At 41.0% G+C, this 26,871-nt stretch overlaps 1 protein-coding gene across 1 annotated transcript in view; it reads right to left on the reverse strand.

Moving 5' to 3' along the window:
* The window catches only part of DNAH11 (dynein axonemal heavy chain 11), a 308,597-nt gene extending 282,009 nt beyond the window's left edge, over positions 1–26,588 (reverse strand). The window contains 6 exon segments of the mRNA XM_043507131.1: positions 9,331–9,424; positions 11,159–11,354; positions 14,286–14,482; positions 22,812–22,952; positions 25,873–26,066; positions 26,069–26,588. Coding sequence (XP_043363066.1) covers positions 9,331–9,424; positions 11,159–11,354; positions 14,286–14,482; positions 22,812–22,952; positions 25,873–26,066; positions 26,069–26,096 — 850 coding nt within the window. The 5' untranslated portion in view covers positions 26,097–26,588.
* Between the last annotated feature and the right edge of the window lie 283 nt (positions 26,589–26,871).

Genomic DNA, 26,871 nt, shown 5'->3' on the forward strand with positions numbered 1-26,871 from the left:
CCCACACTAGCTCTGATAGAGCCAGTACACAAAAGAGCGTAGCTGCCCCAAATACATACCCATCCAAGATACTATAATATACTCAGGGCAGCTAGTCCCTCCCATCGCTCATGCAGACACAGCTACACTCTATTTTCACTGCACTAGCTTAACAGAGCTAGTGCAGATACATCTCCTCAAGCTAGAATTTACACCTTCAACTGGAAGAGTAGATGTACCCTACATACCACTCAGGTTTCTGAAGAGGTTAAACCTGCCTAGGTTACCACCAGGGGCTGGAAAGACTTCAGGTAAGATAGATGTGCATGTGGACTGTTGGTTGTTTTAAAATAGTTTTTCTCAGATATTTTGTTCCAACTGTTAAAATAAATACTGTAGGCAGGCTGTCACACTATATTCACCACTGGCCACAGATAACCAAAGGGAAAAACCGCATGTGCCAGAACTCAGTTCTGGGTAAGTGCCACAGGCACCAACTTTCCAATGTGCAGGGGGGTGCTCGACCCCTGGCTCTGCCCCAGGCCCTGCCCCACTCCACCCAAGTCCCCACCCGCACCCTGCCTCTTCCCACCCCATTCTGCTGCCACCCCGAGTGCACCATGTTCTTGCTCTTCCCCCCCTTCCCCAGGAAGGAAGGAGGAGCTGATGGGGGTCTGCCAGTGGGTGCTCAGCACCCACCATTTTTTCCCCTGTGGATGCTCCAGCCCCAGAGCACCCACGGAGTTGGTGCCTATAGGAAGTGCTATTGTTACAGTCATAAAAAGCAAATGTTAGTAGTGAAAAAGGAAGCTAAAGTAGATAAAATGCAAAATTGGAGCTCAAGTTCTTCTTGTAAAAAAAGTGAAAGAAAGAGAGAGACAAATACAGCCCAAAGGAGTGGTCCTCCAAATGGGATCTTCTTCCAGGCCAGAGTCACAAACTTTAGCTTGAATTCAGTTCCCAAGATGCTGCACCTCAATATTGAGGGAATCTCAGCAGCCAAGAGGGACATCCTCCTCCAGTCAGCCCTAGAACATGAAGCACATGTCACCTTGCTTCAGGGAACACACTCTACCACTGACACTCAGCTATCAATTCCTAGCTTTGCTGTTATATCTCAGCTTTGTCATAGGTAATATGGGATGGGATCCTACATCAGAGAAGGTATTCCAGCAACTCCTGTCTCATCAGGTACAAATGATGTCATAGAAAGTCAGGCAATAAAAAATGAAGGACCTACTCTTTTCCTCTGATTCTTCTTTAATTCGCATCTGTCAGCTCAACAGCAATGATGGGGCCAACTGCAGTCATTGACCACTTTTTATCGGTACCAGCTGCACAGCTTTGATCTTCTTTAAACTTTTTTGTTCTGTCATTCTTAACTGTGTCCTCTATCCAACACATCCTTGATCTTCCTCTATTTCTAGTTTCTTGCACTCTGGTATGTATCACCTTGTATGGTATCCTTTCCGGGTGCTTTCTTGACATATATCCAAACCATCACAGCAATCTTTCTTGAATCTTCTGTAACAGCATTATTTCTTGCCCTGGCTATTTTCTTATCTCTTCATTTTTTAATCTTCTGCAGTACTGAAACTCTCAGTATTCCCCTCAGCCAGTTCATGTCTGCAGTCAAAACTTTTCATTCATAGGCCTTCCTCATACTTCAGCATTCCTCTCAGTACAGTAGTATCAGCATGACAGTTCTCATGTACGCCGATTTTGTTTTTATAAGAATGTCTTTAGACTTCCAGATGTTGCAGTCTTCTGAATGCAGTAGCATCTAGTCCAATTCTTCTTATGTTGTCTTCACAATTCCCATTCTTCGATACCAGTCCTCCAAGGTACACAAATTTTTCTACTTCGTTCTAGTTCTTTGTCTCAGAGTATGTTGTTTACCTTTTCTCACATCTTCTGTGGTGGGGGGTGCCCCACCCCCATGCCAGATTGGGCTACAAAACAGGCCAGAGTGGCTGCGCAAGGTGGCAGCCAATCAGGGCCAGTATTACAGCCAGCCAGTCAGAGCTAGGCCCTATATAAAGGCTACCCAGGAAGGGAGCAGGCAGTCTCTCTCAGTCCTTTAAAGGGAGAAGGTCCATCACCTGAGTGAAAACGACCAGCACCCTGGACAGTGCAGTGCTAGGCAGGCTTGGGGGAGCTGAGAAGAGCTCCAGCCCAATACCCACCAGGCTGCAGGCCCTGATAGAAGGGCCCACAAGGTGCAAGCGGGCCAAAAGAGAAGTGGCCCAGGGAGGAAAGGCAAATAAGGGCAGGGAGGCTGCTGCCAGAGGGTCCCTGGGCTGGGACCCAGAGTAGAGGGTGGGCCTGGGTCCCCCCTCCCTTTCTCCCTTGTACTACACCCGGCCATTAGGAGTGGCCATAGTGGACTACACCTGACCCCTGATAGAAGGGGTTAGATTTTGGGGATGTGGTTGGCCACTGTGGCTGGGCTGAAGAGGGGCACTGCCAGAGGGCAGTGTCCTGATGAGGACACTGCAAGCTGGGAGCAATGTGGGTCAAGAAGCCAATCAAGGGTGAGAGACAGACAGGACACCACCGTCAGAGGGTGCTCTGCATGAACTGAGATAATTCCTAGAGTGAACAGCAGAAGGCGCTGCAGTAGTGAGTCCCAATCCCGTCACATCTGCCATTTGTCATAATTTGTGTTTTCTCCATGCTGATCTTCAATCCAAATTTTCCACTTTCCCAGTTGACAGTTATGTCTGTCAACCCTCCTTGGCCAATGCGGTCAGGTGAATATTGTCTGCAAATCTAAGGTTTTGCGGGGTCCTACCACATAACGTGATTCCTCGCATTTCATCTCTCGGTGCTACAGGCATTACTGCTTCTAGTACCAAGTTGAACAAATCTGGTAACAGGGTGCATCATTGTCTCACTCCTACCGTCATCCTGAACCATTCCATCAGCTTCTTGTCTACTCTTATCACACTCATTGACTTGCTGTAAATTTTTCTATCCACTTGATTAATTCGTTAGGCATGCCATACATTCTCATAACTTGCCATATCCCTTTCTGTGAAATGCTATCAAAAGCCTGATTGAAGTCTATAAAATTGTTGTAACCCATTTGATAGAGTTTATACACTTCTGATATCTGTCTGATCACAAACAATTGATCTATTGTAATTCGTCCTAGTCTAAATCTGGTCTGTTCCTGTGCAAGTGCTGCTTCCACATACTTCATTCGCTTCTGCAAAATCTTGGTGAATGCTTTTACCAGCGCACATAATAAGCTAATTCATTCAAGTTCTTGCACTCACTCTTCTCTCCTTTTTCATAGATCGATATCATCACTTTCTTGCCTTCAGTCGATGCTTGTTCATTTGTAAATCTTGTTGAATAGCTTGTTCATCGCCTTTACATGTGTTCCTCGCCTGCACCTCAGCTCTGTGATTTTGTTGTCACCTCCTGGCACATATTTATTTTCAAACTTTTTATCAAGATATTTACTTCTAAGAATTACAGCATCTGCTCTCCCTCATTTGTGCTGGGAAGCTTCTCCAGGACCATTTTATCTACGGTGTTATGCACACTGGATAGCTCTCAAAATACTATTTCCAGTGCTTATTGTTTGCTTGTTCATCAATTTTGTCCACACTTGTCTTTCACAAGAAATATTTTGTCAACATCTTCAAACTCCCATTTGCCAGGTGGCCAGCTCCTGTCTCACTCTTCTTCTCCTCAAGACCCTCAGTCTAATGTGGTGATTTTTAACTCGCATCATTCCCACTCAGGATACTTTGAGAATGTGGACACAGTAAGGCTAGAGGAATGGGCATCAATGATTGACTTGCATCTTCTATACAATCCTAAGCAGCCACCCTCTTCCCAAAGCTAGAGGTGGACCTCAGATTCTTCTCCTGACCTCACCTTTTCTACAACTGAACACAGAGCATAAAGTACTTGATATGTTTTCCTGATCCCAGCACTGGCCATGCCTGATTACAATGGGCATGCAAATTCCAACTACAAGCACCTCTAGAAATCTTGGGAATTTCTGAAAAGCAAGGTGGGATCTGTTCCAATCTGAGTTTGAATCTTTTGTGGGTAAAGACTCAGAATCAGATATGCCAGACAGAATCAGTGCCATCTATCAAGCTTTCTGTGATAAAATTCAGGCTGCTGCAAAGAAATCTATACCTCTGGGATTTCATCCACAATTCATTCCTGGCTGGTCATCTCATGCAACTAGACTCTTATTAGGAATTTAAATCCACCAAGTATGAACAGGAAGTATTTGATAAAGAGACTTTCACCTTCTGGATCAAACCAGACAAGAATGATAGAAACTGTTTATAAATTGAATCTCACATTCTAGTCGAAGTCAGCTCAGCCTCTTAACAGTTTGCCAGAGATTCTAGTCTGGGCAAGAGGAAAAAACAAATCACAGCAAACTCCACCACATCCCAGCTGGTGGCCAATGACAGTACCCTTAATTGAGACAAAGCTTTCAGCCCTACAGTTAAGATAGTGGTTGGAGGGGGGGGCCTCAGGGTCTAGACACGAACCTGATGATTCCTTTCAGTGATTAAGAGCTTGACCTGGTTATACATCAACTGCAGTCTAACAAGGCTCCTGGTCTATATAATATCCATAGCAAATTTGTCGCTCATTTTGGACTAATCACTAAAAGGAGAGGTTACTTACATTGTACAGTAATTGGAGTTCAAGATGTCACTATGGGTGCCGCACATGAGGACATGCACGCTCCTATGCATTCTCAACCTGAGATTTTTTTCTGCTAGTCATGCCCATGGGTCCAAGTCTGTTCCATATGCCTCCTTGTGCTCCAGTAAGAGGGCATATAGTGAAGAGCAAACCCACACCACTCCTGTTCCTTTTCAAACTCAGAACATGGTAACACCTCAAAGCAGAAGGGAAAGGAAAGCAAATAGTGGAGCACCCATAGGAACAAAATATCTTGAGGAACTCAGGTGACAGGTTACTTAACTTGCACTGTACTTTGAGTTATTGCTCCAATGGGTGTTCCACATGAGGAGATTCCCAAGGAGTTCCTTGATGTGAAGGAGGATGCTGAGGAAGTGGATCCAGTACAGAGTTTAGAACAGTTCACCAAAGACTGCATCCACCCTGGAGCATGCAGTAAGACATAATGCTATGAAAATGTATGAATGGAGGACCAGGTGGCAGCCTTGAAAATGTCATTGGTGGGTACCTTCCTAAGGAGAGCAACATTTTTAGAATGAGCCTTTGTGGAATGAATAGTGACTCTAGGAGGGGGTGCATTCGAGAGGAACTGTAGCATGCCAAAACACACCCCTATATGCAATTAGGAGACTGAGTTGACCCCTCATCCTCTAAGCAAAGGAAACAAGAGGATATAGAAGAAACTCTGAAGGGCTGAGTATGGTGAAGGTAGAAACTCACAGCTTGTCTTACATCCTGTGTACAGAGACTGGTCTCTTCTTTGCACAAGCAGGGCTTGGGATAAAATATCGGCAGTTGAATGTCCTGATTGATGTGGAACTCTGATGAAACTTTAGAGAGGAAGTGAGGGTGGGATACAATGTAACTTTGTCCAGATGCAACACAACACCATATATATATTGTGGGTCAGCCCTGAGGACTCTCAGTTCCCCTATCTTTCTGGCCAATGTGATTGCCACAAGGAACGATGTCTTGAAGGACAGATTGAGTAGTGATCAGGCTTGAAGGGAGGGTCTCCTTACATGTTAAGCACTAAATTGAGGTCCTAGGATGTGATAGTGTCCCACACTGAAGGGAACTGGTTAAGGAGGCCCTTAAGGGATTTTGCTGTCATAGGATGTGTGAAGCCTGACAAACCTTCTACTGGTGAATGGAATGCCATGATGACATCTAAATAAAACTTGATAGAGCTCAGGGACAGTCATAGATTTCATGTTTAATAAGTAGTTGAGGATGGATGCCAAGGGAAAAAAAAAATCAGTAGGAGAAAGTGTTTGAAGTGCTTCCACTTCTGTAGGCAAGTCCTATACATGGTAGATTTCCTACTATTTAAAAGAACCAGCCGGACTTTGGGAGAACGCTCCTGCTCTAGGCCCAAGAACCATTGAGGAGCCAAGCCTTGAGATACAGGGATGATATACTGGGGAGCGTTATGGAGTCTGACTCCTAGGTCAGTCATTAGAGGACATGCAGAGGCAGACATGTCACCAGATGAATCAGGGTTGGGAACACCTGTCCCAGCCATGCTGATGCTATGAAAATTATCACTGCTTTCTCTTGTTTCAGTTGCCCCTTTCTTGGTTTCATTGAGACTTAGTCTCCACTGTTGGAAGTAAGTGGCCAAAGTATCCATGTCTTGGCTGAGATTCTCTTCAATCTTGTGGAAGTTGTTTCCAGTGTCAACACTATAGATATCAGCATACACATACTTCTTGGGCTGCATTTCAAGAAGGTCATATGTGTATATATTGAACAAAAAGGGAGCCAAAACTGACCCTTGTTAAAGTGACTGACTTTCTCCCCAACCTGCAGGATGAAGCTTAGATTGCTAATCATACCTTGGGTGAACCACATCAGCCTACAAGGAATACAATCAGAACCTCAGCGTTATGAACAGCTAAAAAAAAATTCTTCTTGCCAATAAACCCATCTAGATTCATATCCAAGAACAGCCATTACCATTCCATTCAATTGTCACATACCTGAGAGTAAAACTCAAACAAACATAGCGTGACATACTGGCCTTACCTGCAACACCTGAAAACGAAGTTCTCTTCCCATGCTGCCTTGATATGAAAACTGTGAGGAACCTCCTGAGCTAGAGACTCTTTGGTCCTTCACACATCTGTACTGGCCTTGATGTTTGCTCCAGCAGAATACTGCTCAGCCATCTGGGGGTGCAGCTACCATACTCAACTTGTCAACATGGAGTTGAATTCAACCACTTGTATTATATTATTAGTGGCTGTTTGAACTATACACAAACCTTCAATTTGCATGTACTAGTAAACACAGCTCTGCCAGACCTTCAACAAGATGCCATTACTGTTAAGTCTGCCTGGAGAGCAGTGACAGATGAACCAACCTGTTACGTCTCTGGTTGATGCCTCATTCTCAGACAGAGACTAACACTCTGAATCAACTCAAGTCTGCTTGTTTTCATGGGAGGAATCCCATTTCTGTGGTCTGGGGTGTGACACCATGGCTGATCTCTCGACATCCCTTTGCTACAGCAGTTGACACACTCCTGGACAAGAGTACTACTGGCCCTTTAGCATGCATGGAATGCCAGCACCACTAGGGAGCTGAAAACTACGTCCTTACAGCGTGGAAGCATCGATGGGAAAGACTAATCCCCTAAGTAAATTCAGAGCTCATTGCTGTACCTGTCTCCTTGTCCCCTTGATCAAAGATCCTAGACTACTACTCAAAATAAGACCCAGGCAGACCGCGAAGCACTACAAAAAGATCTCACAAAACTGGGTGACTGAGCAACAAAATGGCAGATGAAATTTAATGTTGATAAATCCAAAGTAATGCACATTGGAAATCATAATCTTAACTATACATATACAATGATGGGGGTCTAAATTAGCAGTTACCACTCAAGAAAGATCTTGGAGTCATTGGGGATAGTTCTCTGAAATCATCCACTCAATGTGCAGCAGCAGTCAAAAAAGTGAACAGAATTTTGAGAATCAAGAAAGGGATAGATAAGTTTAAAAAGATCATATTGCCTCTATATAAATCTGTGGTATGCCTATACCTTGAATACTGTGTGCAGATGTGGTCACCCCATCTCAAAAAAAGATATATTGGAAAAGGTTCAGAAAAGGGCAACAAAATATTAGGGGTATAGAACAGCTTCTGTATGAGGAGAGATTAATAAGACTGGGACTTTTCAGCTTGGAAAAGAAGTGACTAAGGGGGGGGATATGATAGAGGTCTATGAAATCATGAGTGGTATAGAGAAAGCAAATATAGAAGTGTTATTTACTCCTTCTCAAAATACAAGAACAAGGGGCCACCAAATGAAATTAATAGGTAGCAGGTTTAAAACAAATACAAGAAAGTATTCCCCCCCCCCACAATGCACTGTCAACCTCCAACTCCTTGCCAGAGGGTGTTGTGAAGGCAGGTACTATAACGGGGTTCAAAAGGGAGCTAGATAGGTCCATCAATGGCTATTAGCCAGGATGGGCAGGAATGGTATCCCTAGCCTCTGTTTGCCAGAAGCTGGGATTGGGTGACAGGGCATGGATCACTTGATGATAACCTGTCTGTTCATTCCCTTTGGGGCAGCTGCCATTGGCCACTGTCAGAGGACAGGATACTGCCTTGATGGACCTTTGGTCTGACCCAGTATGGCTGTTCTTATGTTCTAGATCAGGCTTAATAGGCTACCCTCTGGCTCAAACAGAAGTGCTGCAACCATGCATTGGCTCAGCCTCCTATCCTCCCCACACTGACTGTGGAGCAGCATAGCAGATAATAAGTCATGCGGTGGAAGAGTAGCATCTAGAGGGCAGTTTACAACACCCAACCTCCCTTGATGCAGAATATATCTGGTTATGGAACCTGGACATCAAACGCTGACATCTGCATACAAGAGAGAAAGAGACCCATTCATAAAATAAGCATAATTTACCTGCTTAACAAGGATGGGAGGCTGAACTGGGACAGTATGACCTAGTGGAGAGCACAGTGGACTGGGTCTCACGAGACCTGGATTCTAATCCCAGCTCAGCCACTTGGCTACTGAATGACCTTGAGCAAGTCACTTCACCTCCTTTAGTCTCATTTTCTTGTCTGTAAAATGGGGCTAACAATATTTACCTCCATTGTAAAGCACTTTGAGAATTACTAATAAGTATTATGTAAGAGCTAAATATTATTTCTTACTAAGCTAACAAATCACAAGATAAATGGCACTATAAGAATAAAAGGCATTTATTATATTTCATTGAAATTTCATTTGATGTATTTCAAATACAAACTAATGATAAAGGAATATTTGGCTAATACATTAAACTGCACAGTCATTCCTATTAGCAATAAGGTGTGCATACCAACAGATATAGTACATGTGAAGACTCAAAATGATGTTTAGAACCCCCCTCTCCCTCCCACACACTAATTTAATTAGTGCTGTATCTCTCCATGACTTTTATGGAAGGAAAAGTATTGACAAACTTTATAAAAGTAAATAATGAGCAAAGTCTAAATACAAAGCAGTTTGATTTAATGTGTACATGCTCCTCCGGCACAGAATCAGCTTAGCAGTGGCATATTATAGTGTTATTGCAATCAGTATTATAGATTATTCTATAAACAAACATATAAAAGTCGACAAAATATAAATTTCATTCAAGCTACCCTTACCATTTTCTACGTCCTTCAAAATGTTCTGAGAAGTAGAATAATAGCTGCTCTCTTTGGCTTTTAAGATCTTAATCATTTCTTGAACAACAGGAGGCTGAAGCTAGAATCAAACAAATTTTTTCAGTAAACACAAAACATGTCTGTCACAAAGTGGTGTAGGTTGTCTATCTGGATATAGAATGTGAAATCAAAAGTTTTACTGTCAACTTCAATGGAGTCGGGATTTCACCCAAAGTGTTTATTTAAAAAAAAAAAAATCCCCAAAACAGGTATATGCACATTGGGCCTCATCCAATGTCCATGGAAATCAATGGAAAAACTCCCATTGACTACCGTGGGTAATGGGTCAGGCTCTCTAAGCTAATAATGTTTATCCAATTTATACTGGAGCATTGCTAATCACCAGGATAGTGAAAATACAGAATTAAAAAAAAGAGGATAGTAACATGTTTTCCACCTCCAAGCAATAGTTCATATTTAAAATGTAAATCTTGATAGCTGCACAACGTTTTAATAAGACACAGCTGGAGGATTTGTAATACCCAATTTAACAAGTCTGTATTCTGAAGCAGCAGCCTCCATTCCATAGCTAAGGTTGAATCTACTTTTCCATTATAAGCCTGATTTTCAAACCCAATTTCTTCAGAAAGAAATCTTTCCCCTTATGTAGCATTTTCTGGGGGAGAGACATAGGAAAAGATTTCTAAAGCTCCAGATCAGCACAGGGAAGTTAGCCATACGTACCTTAAAATTAATGGAACATGTGTAGTTAAATCTCCTGCACAGGGTCAACCAGGATATTTCAGTTTTTTCTTTGTCATTCAAGTTTTAACAGTTTTCCTTATTATTTTCTGGCTCTTCATATGTCTCTCAAATGGCTTGGCCTAAGAACTCCAAATTTTATTTTACTTTACCTGTGAGGGAAAATGCCTATTCGTATCTTTTTATTTCGGTGGTATTGTTTTGTGTGGGGAGAGTGCAAAGATATAGACTGGAAGAGGCATAATAAGATTAATGGTACATAGGAAAGATACAGAGGAGGGGAAAGGCTAAACATGAATTGGAGGGATGGGGAACAAATGCAAGGGAGATAAAGCACATTTATTAAAGTTTTTTCCTAGTAGAAAGGGTTGATAAATAACTAAGTGGTTCGTTTGTTTATTTTAAAGGATTGGCTAAAAGAAGCTGTGGGTTCAGAAAGTTGCCTGTGACCCCCCTACCTATGCTACCAACTCCCAATTTATTTATTATTATTAATTATTATTATTATTATTATTTTCAAAGAGCATAGAGGAAGGGCATAAAAGGAACGGGGAAGAAAGAGCGGGATGCCGGGGACGCAGGGGCATGGAAATGCTGGAATGCATTTCCCCGACTCCAGATCTGACACAACCACCTCTTTTAAACTTCCGTTGATTTTTTTTTTAAACCCAACCAAATAAAAAGGGTGATTCTCAAACAAAAAGCTCACTTAATGAGTTTAGTTTGAAGGTGTGTTTCAGTGGAGTCTGCCTAACCACCACAAAAAATTATGCTTTCTTGACAACACACACGTGTTAGATAATTTAGAAATGAACAATTAAGGGATCCAGACAATTCCCCACTGCCATGTAGTCCTTAATCACTAACTATCACTCCGTTATTTACACCACCATACATCCTTAACTCCATTTTGTTTGGGCATATCTATGAAGCCAGTTTAATCAGAAATCCAGATCTTCAGCTGTGCCCATCTTCTATGTAGGTTATTTGAAACACTGAAAACAGTGGCTCATTTTGCATGCAAAAAGATGACAAGCATAGAGGGCTTCCCTCAATATCTGAAAACACATAGTTGATCATATATGTACAACAAATTATCTTTTCTTGTCTTCCAGAAGTTGAGCTCAATTTGGGGATCCGAATGGAGGCCTTGCAGAAGAGGTTGAATAGAATCTTCTGTTAGTATGTCCCGTATCTGATGCGACCATTTAACAACCATAGATTCAATTGCATGTAGCACTGCCCTAGCATATGGATATTGTCTGAAAAACAGAAAAAAAAAAATCAGTGTTTTCTGAATTACAGGTGATGTTCAAGGGCAGTGGTCTAGCAACAGGTGTCCTTGTCCATCTCTTCACACTTTATCACAAAAACACTTTAGTGTGAACACCTAGAATACTGAGTCTGGTACTGGCCAACACATTACCAGAAAGATAAAATTCAAACCACTACAACTAAATGATCAGCAAGCCGAAAGGATTGATTTATGACGAAAGAATAAGAGTCTGACTGTCTGTAAACAGACTACAAATTTTCCTCAGCTCTATACACTGTTCAAAGCTACTGGCCAAATATTCCCCATGAATAATTCTTTGTTTGTGAGTGTTCAGTATTCAAAATCAAAGTTTTGTTGCTTAGTTTACTAGTCCCAAGTCACACGATACTGTTCCCATTTCTTGACTGGATGATTATAAGTTACAATCAGGTTTCCAGTCCAAATATTCAACATTTATTAGTTCAAAATTCACTTCCTATGAATATTCTTTAACATTTCCTAACATGCACTCTTTCTGGTAACATTCCAACCTGTTAGTTTGTTTGCTATAACGTACAGTTCAGGCCCCACAAAGACAAGGAAGGGTGCAAGCAAAGCTGAAGTGAATTATATTTACAGAATATTAAGGTGTGCACCTATCTCCGATTAGGAGATATCAGCTCCTCTACATACAATCTTGCACAGAAATAACTAAATTAGTTTAAAAATTCCCAGCTTTTGTTGTTTCAGTGCAAGTCTGTTTGTGGATATACTACTTTGAACTAAAAGCTTTATTTTTTTAATGTCATTTAAGGGGTTAAAAAAACCATTATTAACAAGAGTTGTGAATTTAAACATATTTAGTTATTTCAGGGTAGGTTTGTGTGTAGATAAGCCCCAACTTTCTCCTTTCTGTCTGGGACCCCTGGCTCTCACCTTCCCTGTCCTCTTGTGTGTCTAAAATGCCTTCATGAAGTCATCTTCTCCCACTGCCCATCTCACACCACACTGCTCCTGTTGTCTTGCTATCTCTTTATACATTACATTCAAGAAGATTGTCCTCGCCTGCAAGGCTCTACATAATCTTACTCTCCCACCCACAATTTAATCTAATTTCTCTCCATTCTCCTTCAGAGTCCTTTCACCCCTTACTCCACTCTGCAACTTGTTTTCCCATTTTTGGCTTCATGCTTATGTCATGCTGCTGGAACACTCCCTCTGTTCCTCACTCTTCTCTCCCCACCTAGCACAGCGGGGCTTCAAACCTGATTGAGGCCCTAGGCCCTACACATTACAACAATAAGAATAAGTCCTACCCCTCATCAATAATCTGTGCAGACAACCTGTCCTGAACTCTTGTCATGTGTTTGTCTTATTTAACTTTTAAGCTCTTTGGGACTGGAATGTGTCATTGCCATGTAAATTTATGGTGCTTTAATATTGTTTATTGAAACTGCAATGACCGCTACCTGCTAAAAGGACGATATCAAAAAGGATGGAATTTCCTGGACTTCTAAAATATACATCTTCCAGAATTTTACAAGCACTGTGTCTAAATATTATAATAGATCAGGGGCCAGACCCTTAGCTGCTGTAAACTATCATAGCTTCATTGACAGCAGTGGAGCTCAATTTTAAACCAGCTAAGAATCTGGTCCCATATTTCGGTCCCTCCAATTAACATCAGAAAGATTCAGGTCCATTATATCACATTTTTCTATTTTCTTAACTCTGGTTGAAACAGCAACAGGTGGGCTAAAATTTAGCATTATGGCTGCTAAATATTAGAGAATAAGTCAGTGCACATATTGTGATACATTGAGTTTCTTAGAAATAAAACAAAAGAAAACCTGAGCAATGTAGCACACACATCCCTTTAAAACACCACATGTACTTTTATGTAATAAACAATTGAGAGTAATAAAACAAACAACATCTAGTATTTCAAACAGTAGCATTGTAAAATATTGCCCAAGGGATACAAAAATTAGATCTGTTGTGCAATAAATTCTTCAGTGATTACATCACCATTTAAATATTTTTCCCCTCCCTCAAACAGTATTTTACTGTTATTGTCCTCAAATCCAGGCACTATATATAAATAATTCCATGAAAAGCAGTCTTAAAATTAAACCCCTCTTAAACCTTGTACATGACACCACCCCTTCAAATTAGAACATTCAACCAATTACTGCTATTCCCATTGAAACAGCCACTGAAGTCATGTTGAATGAAGAGCACTAAGAATGAAAGGGAAATACAAAGTAAATGGAAAAGAGATAGGGGAACATGGAAGGGGAGCGAGAGAATAGGCTGCATCCAGCAGAGCACTTAAGCACCTGCTTAACTTTTAAAGCCCTTGAATAGTTCCACTGAAGGCACTAAGATTACTCATGTGATTGAAGTTAAACTTGTTTGCAAGCGCTCTGTTGGATCTATGCCACAGAGAGGAAGTAGTACCTATTGGCAGTACATTCAAAAATTTAATCCAAACAAAAACAAAAAACTAGCCATATTTCATACTATGAGGCTATAATTTCATGTAGAGGTTCTGGTGAATACACAAACAACTTCTGCCTTGCTCTTGCAGTTAACTGGCTACTACTAGAAGCCCTTAAGGATACATTCTATGTAGCCTCTCATATGCCAGAGAGCAATTTCAATATTTAATTATTTTGTAAAAATCTCTTTTGGCATTTTGAGGCAATAACCATAATTTGGGGCACTCTTTAAAATGTTCATGGGAGTTATATTATAACCAAAAGTGTTCCAAATTCAATATCATTAATATTCCAAGTTTAATATCAAAAGAGATATTTTTAACATTTACTGATGCATTTCTTTCACTAATGCAACTAATACCAGTTTAATTTTTTGTGGCTGAAAGACCATCAGGTGCAGTTGCTCTTTGCTGTATTGTATGTGTTGTGTTTCTTACTTATTTTCAGTGCACATCTGATGCAAGTCAGCCTTCGCTGCAACTGTCGGAATGGGAAGAAGGGTTCTTCTTGACATCATTCCCTTCATAACATGCACCTTATTTTTCATAGTTTCCACATGATGTTCCATGTCTTGTGAAATAAAATGTGGCCAGGATCCATGGTTTTTCTTATTGGAAAGAACAAGCACTAAAACCTAGAGGCAGAGCAGGGAAAGAGGGGTTACAAATCAGTTAAATGTTTAAAGTTTTTCAAGGGTATTTCACAATATACTGCTTCTTTAAATCCTGAGTGGAACAATACACACCATAACTAAACTAAAGCATACATCAGAAACAAATGACTACTTAAATCAAAGTCAACTTTTTGATTTTTAATATATATTTTTCTGTTGATATACATGTGTTCAAACCTATTCTAATTGTGTTGTACACAAAAAGAATATGTATTTACACTCTCCACAAATCAACTGAGCCCCAACATCGAGGTTCTTTTTCAGAAACCATGAATTATACTATTTTTGTTATTTCTCCACCTTTTCCCCCACAAAAAAGAGGGAGAGAAATAAATAGCCAAGTATCTATATCCAACCTCTCCCATCAGAGGGCACAAAATCATCATCAACATCTCAGTCCCCAAGTACCTTGGTTTAATAAACAAACAGAGTAATCCCAAAATATCACTGAATTTCTGGTCAGGTTCAACATTTAGAATAATCTTAGAGTAAAAATACCCTTCTATAATAAGCCTTTGTAAAAATATTTTTTCCATTAGTGCAAATGTGTAGTTTTGTCTGTGACAGAATATTGCATATTCAAAACATTTATTTATAAAGCCTTTAATTTCTTCATATAAACAAACATTTCCTAACTCCTAGCTACATTTTCTGTAGTGCATATCACTGTACTTTTGAAGCACTTAAGCACATGCTTAACTTTAAGCATGTGATTATTTCTCACTGAAGTTTACAATTAAGCATGTGCTTAAGCACTTTGCCAAACGTGGGTAGAACATAACTCCTGCTTAAGTGCTTTTATGAATCAGGTCTAAATCATGAATAGGTAAATTAAATCTGCATACCAATGTCACATAGGGACCTTTTTGAGGATTATTTTTATTACATTAGTGCACATAGATCCCAGTCCGGTTAGGGCCCCATTAGGCTCAATATTGTACAGCCATAAAACAATGAATGAGCTAATCGTCTTAGGCTTGAATGCTATGAACAGCTCATACAGAGCCCCACTGACTTCTACCTGTGCAGGACTCCTTGTAGGATTAGGGGTATTAGTTTAAAATAAGGCACAACAGGGAGGTGAAATAAATGGTGAAGGATGAAGGAAGGGAAAACAGTGATACAGTATAATCATGTTTTTGTAAAGACTAAGTGCAAAATTTGTAGTTCTAAACCTTGATTCTAGTTGTTTTGTTAGAGACAGATGAACAGATCAACAGTGGCCTGAACTCCTCACCTGCCTTTCTACTGTCAGTTGTTCTGTAGTGTTCTATAGGCATCATGGTAAAGTGCATGTTAAGAGAGGATGTGGCACAAAGCATCCCCAGAGCATGCCACCCCACAAAATGGCACTGCAATCACTGCACCTCAGTCTCCTCTTTGGTATTCGGTAATCACTGTGGTCCTCAGTATCAGAGGGGTAGCCATGTTAGTCTGTGTCCACAAAAACAACAAGGAGTCTGGTGACACCTTAAAGACTAACAAATTTATCTGGGCATAAGCTTTCATGGATAAAAAATCCACTTCTTCAGATGCATGGAGTGAAAATCACAGATACAGGCATAAATGTATATTGTCACATGAACAGAAGGGAGTTACAAGTGTAGAACCAATGTTGAAGGCCAATTTAGTCAAGGTGGATGTTATCCACTCCCAATAATTGATGAGGAGGTGTCAATATCAAGAGAGGGAAAATTGAAGAAGTGGGTTTTTTTACCCATGAAAGTTTATGCCCAAATAAATCTGTTCTGCCAGCCTCTCCTCATGTCAGAGGGCCACCGGACTCCTCATTGTTTTTGTGGTCCATAGTGCATGAAAGAGATCCTCTTAAAATGGTAACTACTTAGAAATCTGGTGGAACTTCTTGGAGTTTACTGAAAGAGAACTGTCCCCCCTCATCAAACCTGATAATATTCAAAGAAAGTTCTTAAATGAAGGATGGGAGAAACCCTTTCTACAAGGCCAATTTATAATTGGGTATATACTAAGTTTCTCTCTATTTAAGTTGTAAAACAAGTTTTATAAGATTTCTATTATCAACGAATGGATCCGTTAATAAATAGCATTAAAAAAGCAAAGAAGAGAAGAGAAAAGCAAACCAAAAAGAAAAGAAAAAGATCCTCTTTACTCTGTGATGCAGTTCCAACTGCTTCTGCATAACAGTGAACTTTCTGTGTGGGTGAAAAGATAAGCCAGGTAAGGTAGAGTTTCTACTACCACACAGCCTCCTTGAATCTTCAGGGCTCTCATGCACCCAGGAGTGGGTTTGTTTGTGTTTATTAACTTGTATTCTTCCACTTGGGATCTAATTTATTAAATCCTTACAAAAATAAATAAAATTCCTCTGGCTCTTTCAGGCTCAAGACCCTCCTTCTCTTAGGACTTTCTATTTACCATTGGTTTGGATAGCTACCCACAATTCAACTCTCTGTTGATGCAAGAGGATCGATTGTGGATGCACTCTGCTGACACAAGGAGCATTGTGTGGACATGCACAGCCAATGTAATTAAAGCAGCATATGGTTGTCAAAGTCAACTTAATTCTGCATTGTAGACAAGGCCCTAGCTCTCTCTGAGCAGAGAGGCTCTGCCAGTCCCGTTCCAACCTTTTGGCCTCTCTCAAGGGAGACCTTCCCCAAGGAATCCTAATAATAGAATCATAGAAGATTAGGGTTGGAAGACACCTCAGGAAGTCATCTAGTCTAACCCCCTGCTCAAAGCAGGACGAACCCCAACTAAATTATCCCAGCCAGGGCTTTGTCAAGGTAGCCCTTTAAAACCTCCTAGGATGGAGATTCCACCACCTCCCTAGATAACCCATTCCAGTGCTTCATCACCCTCCTAGTGAAACAAAAACAAAAATTAATATCCAACCTAGACCTCTCCCGACTGCAACTTGAAACCATTGCTCCTTGTTCCGTCATCTGCCACAACTGAGAACTGTCTAGCTCCATCCTCTTTGGAACCCCCGTTCAGGTAGTTGAAGGCTGCTATCAAATCCCCCCTCACTCTTCTCTCATGCAGACTAAATAAGCCCAGTTCCATCAGCCTCTCCTCATAAGTCATGTGCCCCAGCCCTCTAATCATTTTCTTTGCCCACCGCTGAACTCTCTCCAATTTGTCCGCATCCTTTCTGTAGTGGGGGGCCCAAAACTAGAGGCAGTACTCCAGATGTGGCCTCACCAGTGCCAAATAGAGGAGAATAATTACTTCCCTTGATCTGCTGGCAATGCTCCTACTAATGCAGTCCAGTATGCCATTAGCCTTTTTGGCAACAAGGGCACACTGTTGACAGATATCCAGCTTCTCGTCCACTGTAATCCCCAGGTCCTTTTCTGCAGAACTGCCACTTAGCCAGTCAGTCCCCAGCCTGTAGTAGTGCATGGGATTCTTCCATCTTAAGTGCAGGACCCAGATTTCTTTAGGCCCAGTCCTCCAATTTGTCTAGGTCTTCTACTCTTCAGTGTATCTACCTCTCCCCGCAGTTTAGGGTCATCTTGCTGAGGGTGCAATCCATCCCATCATCCAGATCATTAATGAAGATGTTGAACAAAACTGGCCCCATCATGGACCCCGGGGCACTCCACTCAATACCAGCTGCCAACTAGACATCGAGCTGTTGATCACTACCTGTTGAGCCTGACAATCTAGCCAGCTTTCTATCCACCTTACAGTCCATTCATCCAATCCATACTTTTTTAAACTTGCTGGCAAGAATACTGTGGGAAACCGTAACAGAAACTTTGCTAAAGTCAAGGTATATCACATCCACTGCTTTCCCCATATCCTGAGAGCCAGTTATTTCATCATAGAAGGCAAACAGGTTGGTCAGGCATGACTTGCCCTTGATGAATTCATGTTGACTGTTCCTGATCACGTTCCTCTCCTCCAAGTGCTTCAAAATGGATTCCTTAGGGACCTGCTCCATGATTTTTCCAAGGACAGAGGTGATGCTGACTGGTCTGTAGTTCCCTGGATTCTCCTTCTTCCCTTTTTTTTTTTTTTTTTTTTTTTTTTAAAAAGACGGGCACTATATTTGCCTTTTTCCAATCATTCGGGACCTCCCCCAATTGCAATGAGTTTTCAAAGATAATGGCCAAAGGCTCTGCAATCACATCAGACCACTCCCTCAGCACTCTCAGATGCATTCGATCTGGCCCCATGGACCTATGCATGTCCAGCTTTTCTAAATAGTCCTGAACCTGTTCTTTCACCACTGAGGGCTGCTCACCTCCTCCCCATACTGTGCTGCCATCTGGCAGCTGACCTCATCTGTGAAGACCAAGGCAAAAGAAAGCATTGAGCGCTTCAGCTTTTTCCATATCATCCGTCACAAGGTTGCAGTCCCCATTCAGTAAGGGGACCACACTTTCCCTGACCACCACCTTGTTGCTAACATACTTGTAGAAACCCTTCTTGTTACCCTTCACATCCCTTACTGGCTGCAACTCCAATTGTGCTTTGGCCTTCCTGATTACACCCCTGTATGATCAAGCAATATTTTTATACTCCTCCCTAGTCATCTGTCCAAGTTTTCACTTCTTATAAGCTTTCTTTTTGTGTTTAAGCTCACCGAAAATTTCTCTGTTAAGGAAGCTGGTCACCTGCCATATTTGCTATTCTTTCTACACCTTGGGATGGTTTGTTCCTATGCCCGCAGTAAGGCTTCTTTAAAATACACCCAGCTCTCCTGGACTCCTTTCTCCCTTCATATTAGCCTCCCAGGGGAACCTGCCCATCAGTTCCCTGAGGGAGTCAAAGTCTGCTTTTCTGAAGTTCAGGATCCATATCCCAGTCCCTGAGATCAAAGCTCCCTCTTCCTTTAGGAGAAGGTCTCCCCAATCCTCCTTCCTGGCTGGCCTTGGTGGCCCATCGCCACCATCAGCAGGGTTCTCTCACAGAAGAGCCTCCTGGAAGCTGTCTCATGACACTAATCTCCCTTGGGAATTCCTTTTTAAGCCTCAGCAGATGGTTACAGGGCTTGGGCACCTGGCACCCATTCCCAGCATGGTTGGTGATTCTTCTCAGAATTTGCACATATTTTTCTTAAACGGGCTGGGCCTTGAACATATTACAGTGTTAAAAGGGACAAGAAGAATGAGTCAGAGTTAGACTTTATTAAGAAGGCTACTCTTTAACCTTCCTGGATTTATGGAAACAGCTACGGCTTGATTTTGTTTTGAAGGGAAAGTGAAAAGGAGCAAGTTGTTTGATTTTTCATTTTATTTTCTTATTTTTGTTGAATACTCCCTTGTGGTGTGAAATTTTATTGCATATTGTGAACAATTTTTTAAGTGAGAACATAAGGAACTCAATGAAATTTCTTGTTTATATACTAAACAGACATAATGAAGCTGCTTTTAAAATGCCTAACCTTCCAGTTTCTCATCCATCTATCCTTTTACTGCTTTTAAAAAGGTTTAACTGCATTTTTGTTTTCAGTGTTTGCTGAAGTCTTTGACATGCCCTCTAATGTAGATAATTAGCAACACATAATCTGAGTCGTCTCAGGTTAAGCAAGATCTTTAAATCAAATATTTGAACAAGAGCTACTGTTGTGAAATTCTCAGTTGATTTCTACAGAATGTATTAGTCAGGTAAACAGCGAGAGTAGCACTATCAGTATGGTTTGTTACAACTAAATTCCAAATGCTTGTTTGTTGCTGTACATCCTCCATAGCAACAAAACGGGGAAAAAGTAATTCATTTTTAATAAGAAATACATCTGAACAAGTTGAATTCATAGCCAAGCCAAATACATCATTTTTCACAAAGGAGAATAGGCTCCCAACTAAATGTGGAATTTGAAATTAAGACATCCATGTAGTGGATGTATCCTTGATCTCATCAGCAGCAAACTTCCCTCTTCTCTTCATTATAGTTTGTGGCCTCACTCCCTCTCTCCATGAACTTTTCAAAAAAACCACTTGATTTTACCAACCTCTATAAAAAATGGATTCCCAACGAAATGTGTGAAACCCTGCCTCACTGAAGTCAATTGGAGTTCTCCTATTGACTTCAATGGGGCCAGAATTTCATCCTTTATCTTTCCAGTGTAAGTTTGCTAAAGTTCTATTACCTCTTTTGCTCTTAACCAGCTTGTTTCCACTGACTCCAAGACAATAACTTCCTCTCAAATGACATGGCCACCCCAAAATAATGACCAATTGAGGGTCAACAAAGTCACTGGCCAACATAGTGAGAATCTATAGCGCCCGTCTAGTCTTAGCATCTTTCACTATTATTAATTTTTTAAAATATTTTTGATTATGTCTTAATTGCACATATTTTTCACCTTACTGAAATACATTTGAATATATTCCTAATTAATCAAAGAATTTGAAAATTAAATTACATTTATAACATTAAAAAAAAGACTCATGCAGAGGGAACAATTTTGGAAAAGTATTAATATAGTCATTTCTACTGTGTTCATTTTCATATTTAAAATTCCCAAAGTCCTGTTTTTCTAATGCTTACCAGTAATTTTAAGTTTTTGTATTCTGACTGAGCTATTTTCACACTAAGGACCAAATTCTGCCTTGGGTAACAGTGGTATAAATCCAGAGTAACTCGATTTACTTCAGTGGATTTATAGCAGTGTAACTCAGACCAGAATTTGACCACATGTGAGCGTCTTAACTGACTGCCAGGAGAAGCAGTGACTGACAATATGAAATATTTTAAGTACAATTTTAAAAGGAGACAGTGGTCTTGCTATAGATCCAAACACAAAGAACTGATACCTGGAGATCTGGGGAATAAAGCATTTACATTTCTAATTAAAAAAAAAAGAGCTCTTCTTCCAACCATAAGATTCCAAATGCAACTTTAAAACTCAGAGCCAAATTCAACTCTGGTGCAAGCAGGCAACTTCATGGACGTCAAACATGTTGCACTACTTTTATCAGCATTGAATTTGATCCAGAGAACCTACTAACACAGGCTGCAAAAACAACTAAAGTAAAGTGTTTTGGATAATATGACTATGTGTCTGTGTAACAGAAAAAAATCACATGTATACCACATGAATGATTTCTGTTTGATGCTATACAACTTATCTCAGCCAGTTACTTGTTTTCATATTCCTCCTTTTAAGAAATAGAATAATATAACCAAAAAGTGACAAGATTTTAAAATTTTACATATATATTTATCTATTTAGCTTTTGATTTACATTTCAGAGGAAGGTTCAGCAAGAGTGGAGTAAAATTTTGGCTGAGATCTACAGGAACTGAACTCCTTTTAGAGGGGAAAACTTCTTTTATACACCCCTCCTCACAGAGCTTATAACCCCTTCCTCATAGCTGCTGGAGCTAAGGGTGCTGCAGGGGCTGCTGCACCCCCACCCACCCACCCCTCACCCCGACTTGAAGTGATTTCCATCACATACAGGGTTTACAGTTTGGTTCAAAGGCTGTCAGCAACCCCACTAAACAAATTGTTCCGGTGCCCCTGCTCTTCCTATGAAATAGTTATAGATTCATCAGATGCAAAAAAACCTTTGGTCATGTGACTATGAAAGCTATTTTTAATTATTAAAATTAACATAGTTCTGATCTGGAATAATGACTGCATATACCCTTAACTTTTGGCATGCAGCCCTACCATCTGCTATTTCAATATTCCTGAATGAGAGATAATAATCAGCCACAGGAGAACCGATTCATGACCCATCTTTCATGCTGACATCCTTTGGACAAACAGAGTACTGTACAATGTCCCTCTCAAAATCTGGGTTGCTGAAAATGGGTTCTAGATACCTGAAGAGAATCAAGCAAGCACTTAACCTATTACAGGCAGGTTATACAAAATATTCAGTGTGTGCTTCATACTTCACAACAATTCAGGTGATGAAATAACTTCAATTACAATAAATAAATAAAAAGAAAAGGAGTACTTGTGGCACCTTAGAGACTAACAAATTTATTAGAGCATAAGCTTTCGTGAGCTACAGCTCACTTCATCGGATGCACGAAAGCTTATGCTCTAATAAATTTGTTAGTCTCTAAGGTGCCACAAGTACTCCTTTTCTTTTTGCGAATACAGACTAACACGGCTGCTACTCTGAAACCAATAAATAAATAATAAAACAACATATATTACTACGCTTCCACTACCCATCCCTTTGTGACATGTCTAGGCAACAGAGTAGCTGCAGTTTTGTTGTAATTTTTTTTTCTTTTACCAGTGTAAGCATTATTTTTCTGCAGTCCACTATCTGGTGGAAATTATAATAAATGCAAGACTGAAATTTTAAGTTTTATCACAAATGGCTAGTTATAAATACCTCTTCTAAGAAATCAACTGTATGCTCAAGTGGTGTTGCAGACAACTCTTCAAATACTAAATCTTTTTTATAATTATCTGTTCCAATGCATTCTGTGGTCTTCATAATGCAAACTAATTTGTGTGTTATATCACTGGGTATCTAAAACAAGAGAATCATAGGTCATCAATTCTACAAGAATATGATCTTCATAGTACAAAGTAGTCAGAGAATAAACACCAATAGCTGCCTTTTAGGTGACAGACAATATTGAAGTCCTGGTCAGGCATGTTGGGACTAAGTGGAGGGAGCAGAGCACAGAGGTACAAAAATAGCTGGCAGTAGAGCAGCCTGGGACTCTGAAGCACCTTTTCAGAACCCGTGTTGTGTGAGTGTCCAAAACTCTGTACCCAGACCTTGGACTTGTTTTAACGTCTGGTTTTTCACCTGCTTGTGGTTGATCTTTTGCAAATAGGCACCAGTTTAAAAAAAAAAAAAAAAAAACAGGATCCCGCAAAAACAAGAACCAAACCCCCTGTTTTATACCATACTGATAGACAAGTAGGGCCATATTTTCAGACAACAGTGTGGTTGCATCTCAGGGGTTGGTGAAATGAACCCCATACATGATGTCTGTAAGATACTTTCAGATGATATATAGGGCCAAATTCTATCCCTTGATATATGCCCATAACTTCCACTCATTACAAGCTAAATGAATGTTTCTGACAGCAGTTTAGCCTAATTATTAATTCACATCCAACAATAAATTAACTCTTTCCAAAACCATATCCCTCTTCATGGAACCATTAGATGGACAACAATCTGGCCCTAAACTTTCAATTTTAGGTTTATTTGAGGTGGATGTATTTCATGATTTGACAGCTATGGAATTTGCCATTGATTCCATCCCTTATTCAGAATGTGCTCCAGAATCTAAACTTTCATTAAAAAAAATATTAGACTTCCTGGTTGCAAAAGAAACTGTACAAACAAACTGAGTGTAAAAACTGACACATTGTCATCTTCCAGGGTCTGCAGACAGCCTGAAATCAAAGCTCCAAGAGATTCCTAACCAGATGCCAAAACTTTCATAGCTTTACCCCTGACATTTTCAACAATGCTACAAACCTATGTGTTGTCAGTACAAAATCTGCACAATAACTGAAAGTGTGGGGATAGTGTAAAATAAATTTAAAAATAGAGAAAAACAGAGCTAGCGTGCTGACTGTATTATTTCTGTTCGTATTAAACTGAGATTTTTAAATGAATTAAAGCAACCATACATTTTTCAGTCTGCCAGAGAAAGTAGCTGGGCTTGCAAGTAGAACTTAGATCCGGTTTGCCACCAGGGTCAGGCTTTATAAAATTGTCTTATGAACGGTTTTAAAAAAAACACAAAGCCACAAAAGTGCTCCTTTTCTGGATTAAGTCACACATTCAAGGCAGTACTGTGAAGATATTTTAAGAGAAACTAAATTACTTTTACTATAATTAAGTGGCACAGGGTGCCTTGGAACGGCTCCATCAGGCAGTGGCTTGGAGCACCCATTATTGTTGTGTGTATGCTTGTCCCGTTGGTTTGATATAATTAAGTTAGATTTTCTGTTTCGATTCTTTGGAAAGGGACACAAGCGATAAAACAAAAAATAGTACTCCAAAGGTCAAGAAATATGGGGCAAGAGGGCTAAAGCTGAGATTTTTTAAAAATTAATTTAGGGAAACTGGACAGTATACTGAACAAAGTAACTCTTTTTATTCCCCTAGAAACCCAATTCTGGTGGTAGAAACTGTCTTGGAGGACAGTTACTTGCATTATAGTGTTACTAATAAAAGTTTCCGGCAGCTGATAGCCAATGATCAAGATAATTCAAGAACAATTTTTTTTTAAATCTCCAGTGATATAGATGTGCAGTGGGTATTTTAACTAAGTGCACTGATATCTTTAGGAATTGAGGTATTAACTAAGAAACACACATATACAATATTAAGTACTCACAGTTACTTGCATTCCTAGCTAATACCAGTAGTTTGTTAGCTATAACAGTGGGTGATGTCTTGGCCTCACTGAAGTCAATGGCAAAACTGTCATTGAGTTCAGTGGAGCCAGGATTTAATCCATGTATTTTAAACAGGATAGGTTAATAGTCAAGAGGGTTGAGTCCTCTCAGTCACTATGGACCAGACTGAGTCCCCCATACTCATACTCCACAAGTAATCCAATTTACTTCAATGGATCTATTTGTGTAACTATTCACAAGTGTAAAGGCATGCCTGTCCCAATCTGAATCCTACCTTAACCAAATCACATTTTAAATGCAGTGATACTCAGATTTGAGTGATTCAGGAGCCAAATTAGCAATCAACATTATCCAACAGAGCCATAGTAGTGTGAATTCGTTGTTTCATTTACTACAATACAATATGTAAATATACATTCTCACAGCAAATAAGTTTATAGTACAAACTGATAACTTACTTAGTTAATACCATAGTAAACGATCCTGATTGGTTAATAATTAAAATCAGTATTTTAATCATGTGATGCAGAGAACCACAGGAGACACTTTAAAAAGCCACTTGCTCCTCCCAAGCCTCAGTCTGAGTATCACTGTTTTAAAAGGGAAGACTCTTAAGAAAAAGGATAAGAGTACCAGAGGGGTGGAAAGGAACGGCTGACACCAAAGTAGTTTCTACAGAGTGTTTATGCTAGAACTTCTATACTAAAGATTAAAGTGAAATTAACTTCAATAAAGTGTTCATATATTTCCAGTTATTTCCCCCTTAGAATCATTGCAGTGGGGACAAATCCAGAAGGGTCTAAACATTGTTGGTGAGGGTGATTCAGGTACAATTAAACTCTGCTCCCAGTTTATCCCCAATTTTGCCCATCTCTACTAATATTAAAAGGCTTGATTCCAGTCATTGGGAAGTCCTAACCCTGAAAGAGCCAAGTAGTTGGGGATCGTGCTTTTCATGGCATGTCTTAAGGTCTCTGCGCTAGAAAACACCAGCAAATATATTTGCAGCACCCCGAAGTCCAAAGGGTACAGTATTTGTCATTCAAACGTCAGCACCTTACCTTCTGCATGACTGTTAATGTGCCTGCCAGAGGGGAGCAAAACAGCAAGAAAGCTGGTTCGGTTTCGTCCAAAAACTCAGCCAGGATTTTCTGGTTCTCCTCATTTTCAAGCTACTTGCTCCATTTCTCTGATTGAAATTCCAGCAACAGTGCCAAGCGGTGCCCCACAAACCGGACCCTCTCCTCCTCCTCCTTTCTTCCTGCGCCGCCTCTTCCTCCTCCATCTCCAGCCGGAGAATTGGAGGGGCTGGTGGGAGCCGCTGAAGCGCAAGGCGGACTCCCGCACCAGTTGCTGCTCAGAGACTAACTTGCCCCCCTTCTTCAAACTCCCGCCTACACAGCAGCTACCCCTTTGCGTCCCCTTGCAAATGCCCCAGCCCTGGTTGGCCCGGGCGGTTTGCAGTTCAGCTGCCCTCTACAGCCCCAGCTCGTCCCGCATTACAAATCCCCTCAGCTGCCGGGCAGCGCAGTTACTTCTCTAAAGTTTCCTGCCTCCGCTGCCCTGTATCTGCAGTTCGCCTACGGCTACCTCACTGCCCTGGGGTCCCTGCGGAGCAGCCAGGGCACTAGCCACATTGCTGCCTGCTGCAACCTCAGCTGCCATACCTGGCACGGCAGCGGCGTCCCGTCTCCCGGGGGATGCCGGAGCCACGGGGACAGTCGGCCCCGCCTCTCCAGGGAGCAGAACCAGGTCTCTTCCCAATCAGGGCACCGCCTCCTGGGGAACCAACCACCGTCGCCCGCCACACTGGGGGGCAGAGAATGTTCAGCTTCTCTGCGGAGCCAGCTGGGTGTGGGGGGCTCAGAATAAGGTCCCGGCGGGGGAGGGAAGGGGAGGGGGGATGATTCACGCTCCCTGATACAGTTCCAAGTTCAGCCTCCCTCCCCCTTCTCCTCCACTCCACCCCCAAGCCCCGCTCTGTCCGCTCCCCCCGGCACCCGCACAATGGTGCAGTCTCCATTCGGTGAGGCTCTGGCCGGCCGCTCACAGAGGTCGGA

Source organism: Dermochelys coriacea, chromosome 2 (assembly GCF_009764565.3).
Source record: "Dermochelys coriacea isolate rDerCor1 chromosome 2, rDerCor1.pri.v4, whole genome shotgun sequence".
NCBI classification, from domain to species: Eukaryota; Metazoa; Chordata; order Testudines; family Dermochelyidae; genus Dermochelys; species Dermochelys coriacea.